At 48.7% G+C, this 9,177-nt stretch overlaps 1 protein-coding gene across 1 annotated transcript; it reads right to left on the bottom strand.

Annotated features, from left to right (window-relative positions):
- Positions 1-345: 345 nt before the first annotated feature.
- On the bottom strand, positions 346-2,172 carry DIO3 (iodothyronine deiodinase 3). Its single transcript, XM_051769633.1, has one exon. It carries the CDS (start codon positions 1,760-1,762, stop codon positions 938-940), a length of 825 nt encoding a protein of 274 aa, XP_051625593.1. The 5' UTR covers positions 1,763-2,172; the 3' UTR covers positions 346-937.
- Positions 2,173-9,177: the final 7,005 nt, after the last annotated feature.

The following is a 9,177-nucleotide window of genomic DNA, read 5'->3' on the forward strand; positions in this document are numbered from 1 at the left end:
CTGCACGACGCCGGTCAGCCCCGCACCTTCGCCCTCCCGGAGGCGGCTGGCCGGGGTCACAGAGGCAGCGCGCGGTCCTCCTGGTCGGTCTCCTCCCCCGGGAGCCCGGGAGGTTTTCATTTCCCTTTGGGGACACCCAGCACTCTCACTATCAGCCGGGTCGCGGGCGGTGCGCGCTCCTGCCACCGCCGAGGGAGGACTCGCCGCCCCCGGGCCCCCAGCAGCGCATCCTGCAGCTTCGCCTGCCCCTCCTCGGCTGGGGGGAGGGTGGTGTGAGATAGGCAAGAGTGAAAGTCAACGCAGCGGTCTGAAGACAGGGAAAGGCAGTCAAGGTTAGACGTGTATTTACTCAACTTTTATTATTTAAAAAAATTCATAAAAAAAAGGAAGGTGAACGACCGTCTTACAAAACCCCCCCACATAAATAGGACATTCCGTCCAGCTCTGGCTATTGGCAGTTCTAGTATTTGACAACATCAGACGCGATTTCCTGGCATTAGAGAAATCCATTTCAAAATCGGTCATCACAAAGAAATACTAGAAATCCCAGTTAGCACTTGCTAGGCAGCATGGAGCACTTGTACACAACTTTTCAGACACACACCCGCGCACACACGCAGCTGGGAACAGATCCCGTAGGAAGAGAGCCTCCTTAAAAAATAGTAAACGCTTCAAAAAAAAAAAAAAGAAAAAAAAGAGTTATTTACAAAACGCACATGGAAATACAGTATTGACAGAGCGTGGCTGGCAAATCAACATGATTTGAATAGAGAAAGGACTATGGCACATCTTGCTCGAAAGCTCGCACAGCAGCCTCCTTCGAGTGTCCCCGCGGGAAGACAGCTCCTGCCATCCGCGACGCAGTGCCTTCTCCCTCCCCACCTCTCCTCCCGCCCTCCCTCGCCTCTCCACCCCTGCGCTTCTTGCCAGGTCCTTTTTACACTTGGATGACCACCGTGCTGGGGCTCTGGAGCCGGGTTTTGTACTGGTCTAGCCAGCTCCTCAGCTCCGAGATCTTGTAGCCCTCTGGTCCTCTGCCTCCCTGGTACATCACCTTCTCCTCCTGGATGATGTAGAGCCTCTCGAAGTAGGCACCGTAGGCGGCGCTGGAAGCATTGTCCATGGTGTCCACGGCCAAGGGGCAATCGGGCGCCCCTTCCCTCATCAGCTGAGCTGCCCGCAGCCTGTCCTGGAGGCACTGGTGCTTGGGGATGTTGTAGGCTGCGTCCGAGCTGACCCAGCCGTCGGAGGGGTGTGCTTCTTCGATGTACACCAGCAGGAAGTCGGCAATGTCCACGAAGTGCGCGGCCAGGCGCTGGAAGGACCTCAGGCGGGCCATGAACGGGGGTCAGGTGCAGCTACCGAAGTTGAGGATGAGGGGTCTCTTGCCGCGGGCGAAGTCCAGGATCCGGAGTCTCTTCTGCCCGTCCAGCTGGATCACCTCGGGGTTGGGGGCCAGGGAACCCACGTGCGCCGACTTGAAGAAGTCCAGCTTCTGCCCATGCCACACGGCTTTCAGCGACTCCAGCGTGAACATGCGGTTGGAGTCGGACACGCAGACCGGGGGGTCGTCGGGGGGCGGCCCCTCGCTGGTGCTGGCCGCCTCCTCCGCCGTGGGCATCGTCAGCATCTTCTTCCTAATGCACAGAAAATCCAGGAGCCAGAGCATCACGGCGGTGAGCAGGAAGCGGGGGAAGAGGAGGATGCAGGCGGCCGCCTGGGTGAGCAGCTGCAAGGTGTGAACGCCGAGGGAGTGGAGCATCGCAGCGGCTTGTGCTGCAGGGCGCTGGCTGCCGGGGGGCCCCCACGCACCCTGCGTGCCGGGGTCTGTGCAGCACAGCTGAGATCCCGCTTCTCTTTAAGCCCATTTTATAGTCAGGGATTTAAATGAAAAGTGACTCCACCTCCGGCCAGAACCCGCCCCTCTGGAACTTGAGCCTGGGGATTACCTACCCCTCCACTCTAATGACCTAAAAATACACAGACAAAAGGGGAGAGAGCCCCGGCGGGAGCCGCGAGGGACGTGCAACGGAGCAGGGTGCAGGCGATATCAGGCACGGCAGAGAGTCCGAGGCAGGGCACCGCCGGGGTCCCCGGCCGCAGATAGCGGCAGGCGCTCACAGACAGCCCCGCCAAGGACAATGCAACAGGCACAGACCGCCCCCGGCCCAGCTCCCCGCGGGCTGTGCACGGAGCGCGGGGCCGGGGTGGCAGCGGGGCCGGGGCCGTCCCGGCAGCGCCTGCAGGTGACAGGGACGGGCCGCCCGCGCCGCGTCCCTCCCCGCGCCTTCCTCCCCTCCCCGCCCCGGCAGCCCGGTATCCCCCGGGCACAGCCCTGGCCCCGCCACACGCCCCGGCGCCGCAGGGGCACCCGGGGCTCCAGTCCGCCGCCGCCCCGCGCCCGCATCCTCCGGCGGCGGCCGGCCGGGGGGGTGGGCGCTGCCCCAGCGCCGCCCCGGCCCAGCGGCACCGCCGGCCCGGAGCGGGCGGGCCGGTCCCGGGGCGGCCCCGGCGCGGGGGCTCCCGGTGGGCGCGGGCGGCGGGCGCTGCCCCGCGCGGAGGAGGGGCGCGCGCGGCGCGCGGCCGCGAGGGGGCGCTGTTGGCCGAGAAGCCGCGGCGGCGGCGGCGGGAGCGGGGCTCGCGCCCCGGCCCGGGGTGTCCGCGGCCCTCACGGCCCGGGCCGGCCCCACCGCGCCTTCACCTGCCTCCCCCAGGGAACGAGGGAAGGACGGTCACCGCGGGCGCCGCGGGGCCGGCGCTGCCGGGCGTGCCACGGTGGGTGGGCAGGGCGGACGGGGGACACTTAAGGGAGCGCTGCGTCTGCGGTGTCCCCCTGCTCACCGGGGTCCCGCTGCGTCCAGGTGAGCAGCAGGTCAGCGCGGGCGCTCCTTTACGGCGTCCCAAGAGGAGCCAGCACTGCTCTTCTACACCTGTCAAGCGACGTATAAACACAAGCTTCTCATGGGAGTAGGTCTGGCAAAGTCCTTAAACAGATGGCTCAAGCGTCACCTCATGGGCACGGCCAGGTAGACCTGTGTACTGCCCACACAGTGGTTTGGGGTTGGGGGGGTTGTGCATCAGTAGCAAAATACTTGCAGTACGAAGGGCTGAGCACCGACTGGCCACCTTCAGTCTTCACCTATCAGGAGGAATTTATGGCCTGTAGATTCCTTCCTGCTGAACTAGATGGAGACCTGTCCCGGAGGTACAGAACTTGAATCTAGTTTGGTGTCTCTGCTCACAACCTTGCCCCTCCATTGTTGCAGAGTTCCCTGCTTGCAGCATGCACATCATCTCCTCACCAGCTTCCTCAGAAAGCGATATTAGTTGTCAAAAGTGCTGAACACTGCCCTCTGCTATGCAAATGCAGCTCATGCATCCCTGAGCTGCTGCTGCTGCCACTCAGGCAGGTGGCCTGCCACACTGACTCTGGGACATGCGACCCAAGCATTCAATGTGCCAGTGGGTCCTGAGCACCCCATTTCTGCCTGTGGCCAGTGTCAGGTCTCTGGCTGCAGATTCCCAGAGAGCCTGAGGACCTCTAACTCCCCCGGGTGTAGCCTGTGCTTCTCCAAAAGTGACCGTGCATGTCTGTGCCTCTCGTCTAACATCTGTGAAATGGAAAAATGAGTGCTGAGCCTCCTCATGGGAGTCTAGGCAGCTTGGTTCATTTTTATGTAACTTATTATGAGAACTCTGAATAAAAGGCAAAATTAAAATCTCATTTTATTTTTTTTTTATCTAGTTTCGAATAGGCTGGTTTAGAGCAATCCAATCAGATGCCTTGTTTGCAGCCCTCACGGTGCATTGTCTTTACTAGGTGTCAACAGCAAGTGAAGGTAATTCTGCATTTTAGCATCTGAATGGAAGTATATGCCCCAGACCTCATAAAGCCATGTTCATACACCAGCCTGATTAATAACTTCTTTGACATTCCATGGTGTTCAGTCCTGGGAAAATTATTAGTAGATGTTTGCTATATTGTCAGACTTATTTTGAACTATTCATGTGGGCCTCTCACCACCTCTCTGTGCTGTTATGCAATCTTAAAAACCACAAATTAAAGCCTCTAAATAGATACAATAACAAATTGTGGTAGCTCTGAAGAAACCCCCAGGAAAAAAAATTGATCTTTCAAAGCGACCTCTTCAAACTATGCTGACAGACAAAAGCCTGAGTAAACAGATGGGTTTGCAACCCTGAATATCAACAAACTTTGCTCTACTAGATCAGTGAGAGATATTCCAAGGTAAAAAAGCTATTTGGTCTTATATATTGTATTTGTAGATGGATAGGGACTTTGGAAATGACTTTTTCTCCATTCTGTGGAAACAGCCTTGCTTTATTTTTATAGCTTGAAGGAAACCTTTGAGTTGGGGTTTCCTATTCAGCTGTGGATAGAGAAAGAACTGAAGCATTTTTCTCCACCTGCCTAATGCTACACTTTCCTGCCATAGGAAAATTCAGGTATAATCTGAGGCCACTTTTTTCACAGTTTAACAAATGATGGCTCTACAAGCCGTGCACTGATATGCTCAGTTGAGGTACAATGCTCAGATATTAATTCTGTGGGAAAGGGTGGAATTCCTTCTGCAGCCCTTTGGTTCTCGGAAGGTTTGAAGTGATGTGTTGTTGCTGTTCTCACTTCTGTGTTGTGCTGGATGATTTTCAATTCACATGTTTACACTCTGGTAGCCCCCCTCTTTACTTCAAAAGGGTTGTATCTCCCAGTTGGAGCTTGGATTATTTTTAGAAATGTGAAGGTAGTCGGTCTTTCTAGGAATCCATATCACTGATACAAATAGTGTGGGAATTTACATCTTCCTGAGCACTAAGGATTTCAGAATATATCCTAAACCATGGGATTTACAGTGGCACATCTGGTTATGGGTGGTTTTTACTCTTCTGCATGTGGTCTGTGGTTCAGCAGTCACCAACTCAAAAATATATGTTTGTATGTGTGTGTCCCTGCACAAGTGCACATACACGGTTTGCATTATTTCCTTTTTTCTGAGAACTTTATAGTTGTAGTTTTCCTTCATTTGATAAATGTAGTTTATAACTCTTTTAAAGTTCTTTTCATAAACAGGAGCTACAAAATAAATTCAACAACTTATAAAAACAAAACCTCAAAAAGCCAAAATTAAAACCATCAGGCCTGCTTTGATGTAGAGGATGTGTTGAAATGGTATATTTACATGTTTATTTTCTATTTTATAATTTCCTGCACAAAGGCACGCAATACTTTCTGACAGGAACCGAAATGTATTTTGGAAGAGTTCCACCTCTCATGTCATCTAAGCTACATGTCGTTAATGTGTTAGAACTTTATGTGAAGGAAATGAAAAAGACTTTCCTGAAATAAGAGCTGGACAATTTCTACTCATGTAAGTGGCTACCTGTTGACTGAAGAGAGGTGCAGTGGGGCAGTGGTAAATTACTCACCTGTCTGGTATCTGTAAGAAGTGGGTAAATGTTATATTGTTGAAATTGGAGGTGGATAAACTCCATTTGGAGTTGTTTGCTTGTAGTGACACCTCTGGAAAAAAGTTACCATAAGCTGGAGTCTGTGCATGGGTCTGGCTGTCTTTGGATCTACCTCTCTCTTAATCTTTCACCACTTTTAGATGACACCTGTTTTTCTTTTCCTCCCTTTTGCTGCCTTTTTTTTTTAATTATTTTTTTAAAATAATATATATATGACTCAGAAAAAAAAAAGCAAACCCAAGCACCTAACCAATGCTTGGAGTAGCTTTGAGTACTGAAAGAAAAAAAGTGCTGTGCTGCAGCTTGGTCTACAAAATCACTAGCAGACACATGGACTTTGAATCTCCTACCTGACCCTGGCACTCTCACCTTTGAGTATGAGACAAGTCTGTCATATATGACAAAGAGATTCCCTGCACTGAAGCTTTATAATTCTTTTTTTCCCTCATTTCTTGCTGGCTCTGGGTTGAATTAGAAAAGACCTGTTTAATTTGAAGGGAGGACTGATTCCACAGCCACAGATCTGTTAGTGCAACGCTCAGGTCTCACCCTGGGTAAGTGGAAATCAACATCTTCTTGAATCTGTGAGTCACTTACCAAGGCTTTGCTGTGTGACCAAGTGTACAGTTCCCCTCATGTGTTAATGGGTTTCTGCACCTGGCTCTACATGGCTGCTCCCCAGTGCCCCTGTTGTGCTAGCAGACCATCAGGCTAGGGTAGAAACTAGATAACCAAAATTCTGGTTTTAAACCCAGGTGATTTTGGTGACTGAGTTTACTTTGAGACCCCTAAAATAGTGTGTAACAGCAGAACTTCCAGTGCAACTTGATGAATGACAAAAAGTGCGAATTTCCATCCCATTAATCCTTCCTCATTTCTGCTTGCACTGTGTCTTGGGTGACCTTGCAATGACCTGTGGTGACCTGCTTTGGGGACTAGGGGGCAGAGAAGCTTGACTTTAGAAAAAAAGAGTTATTTCCTGACAGGTTAGTTCTCTAAACTTGCTAATGACAAAATGAAATGATCACCTGTGATACAGGGGAGGCACTAGAGAAATGACCACAGCCTGCAACCAAGGCAGGGCTAACAGGACCATCCTGTCAGACTGCCTTAGCAATATTATCAATCTGTCCCTGGGTAGAACTGCATAGTGAGAATGTGTTAAGGGCAGAAATTTCCTGAACAAGCTTCACTGCAAATGTATGTAGTCTTTGCCTTTTGTGTAGTGGAAGAGCATAGGAGATGTACAGGAGATGACAGTGGCTGTCACAGGGTCCTGCTGGGCAATGTAGCTGAAACGGGGTGCACAGCCGGCTTCTGGGGTGAGCCAGCAATGTCAACTTCAGCAGCAGCTGCTAACACACTTCCATCAGTAGGAAATCAGATTATCCATAAACCCCCGTGCCAAGCATATCCCTGCTACCCATCAAGCAAACAGCTCGAAAGCTGCTGTGGCTCAAGAGCTCAGGCTGGACCCCCTGGTAGCATGGTATAATTACAGTCATCTGAATGGTTTGCTCTGCAGCAAAGACAACAGTCTAGTCCAGAAGTGGAACCCCATAGAGTTATACTTAAGTGGTGACTTTATACACAATGAATACAGATGAAGTCCTTGGCAGAAAAGAGAAAATACTTCTTCTGTTGTCTTTGTTAGTACTGGTTTCAGGTGTGATGTAGATGAGAATAAGGAGATGCAATTTGCTTGAATCTAAATCTCCTCTAAGAAGATTGTAACAAAATTCACCATGTGCAGTGTTTTTATAACAGAATATGTTTCAGCATATGACATAAAAATTCAATACACTGTTTAGAGAGATGAGCACAGCAGGCTGACAACTCAGGTTATTTTTCATCTTTTAAAAGGCAGCATGGCAAGGGTATTTTCTCAAATCGTTATGGGGATACTTTTGAGTTGAAAGACAGGCTCCAGGCTCTGTTAGGGTAAAGGGAACACCACGCCTTTGAGGTCCCTTGCCTTGCAGGGGTCTCACTGCTGCCTGGCAGCCTTTGTCACAGGCTGGTTCTCAGAGCCCCAAGGTCTGTGTGGCGAAAGCTGTGAAAGATCAGCAGCAAAGCTCCTGGTGCCTTCCTTGTGATTGCGATTTTGCCCAAGCCATGTAGCATGATAACAGACAAAAGGAGGTCTGAAGACACAGGGTCCAATTTGCATCATCTCACTTTCCTTAGTAAGTGCAGTAAAATATCAAGAATTTTAAAATAATATGATTTAATAATTCTCAGGTTTTAAGCAGATTGCATGTGCCCTGCCTGAACTGATACACACGTTTGGATTTTCAATCTCTAACAGACTCAGAGGGAGGAAAAATAGCATTTAAAAAACCCATTTATTCAAGAAAAATCTGTAAGGATCATGTGTAGGATAATCTTTTTCAGGGTGACCCTCATTTTCTACAATATAATGGTTTTACCCAGCAGTGGTTTAATGGCTTTGAATAAGCTGTAGAGTGAAGGAACAAACACTTTAGCAAGAATGGAGGAATTTACCCAGAAAGGCAGGAGTATCAACCTGCTTTGAATATAGAATGGAGGTGATTATTTTACAGACCTTTTATCCCCAACATCACTAAAATGTATATTATGAACATAGTGAGGTCTGGGTTTGTGTAAATGATTGCTGTAAGCGTGACTGACCAGTTCGAAGCAAGTGGCATGTCAAGCAGGATCCTAGAGGGAACCATTGCTGTGCACTGAGGCTCTCATCAAATAACTTTCTTGCTTGAAGCCTTTTCTTTGAACATTAATGTTTGTGAAGTTTTCCAGTGATTTTTTTTTCCTGGCATTCACCCCATGACTCTTATTATTTTTAGCCCTGTAAAATGGCATTATGCAATTGCTGAATTTGTTTCTTTCAGCCCATGATGATTTATAAGACTTAATTTCCAGGATACTCCCTTGAAGTTACCTTCTCTTTGTGACCTCAGGATTTCTCTTCCCAGACCTTTGGTATTTATTTTTACTATTTCTGTGGTCGAGGTTTGGCAATGTTGTTTTGGATTAATGACAAACACACATAAGAACTGGAAGGAATACATGTCTTAATCTCCTAATTTAATGTGTGGATTGTTTATAGATAATAGAAAGAAGTTTCTGGACAGGTTTAACACATCCTAATAATAGGCCTCTGCAGCCAGATAGAAAGATTTTGATGTATCTGAACTGCATGTAATTCTTCACTTGTTCCAAAATAGATGAAATTTGCTTATTTTATATTGCAATGCAGTATTTTTTTTTTCTCAGACTTCGCCCAGAAAGAATTGGAAGTGGAAGTCAGTTAGTTTGGACAAGTATGCATTGTTTATATGGAATATTTTAATTGACATAAAATTGTGTAAACCTTCTAGCTCCTCTGCTCTTGGATGAAGAAAAGATCTTTGGCACAACAAGGGCCTGAATTTCTGTTCTATATTTTACTTTTATTCAGGAAATTGGAAGTAATTTAACGCACAGATGAAATAACTCAGCATTTTACTCCGTTGTTGAATTTTCCTCGTAAGCAGTATATTTTGCTTTTATCATTATACCCAGTAATTTTTTAACTGTCATTTTCTTATTTTTGCTTTCTCTGTATATTCTTATTTACTTTCATCATTTATTTACTTAGGCTTAATTCCTTCCCTAAACAGCCTACTGTGAATAAAGTGTTCCTTCGAAAACGATTAATTTTCCACT

The sequence above is a fragment of the Manacus candei genome, unplaced genomic scaffold (assembly GCF_025592945.1).
Source record: "Manacus candei isolate 608988 ecotype Guabito, Panama unplaced genomic scaffold, ASM2559294v1 h1tg000109l, whole genome shotgun sequence".
In the NCBI taxonomy this organism is placed as follows: Eukaryota; Metazoa; Chordata; class Aves; order Passeriformes; family Pipridae; genus Manacus; species Manacus candei.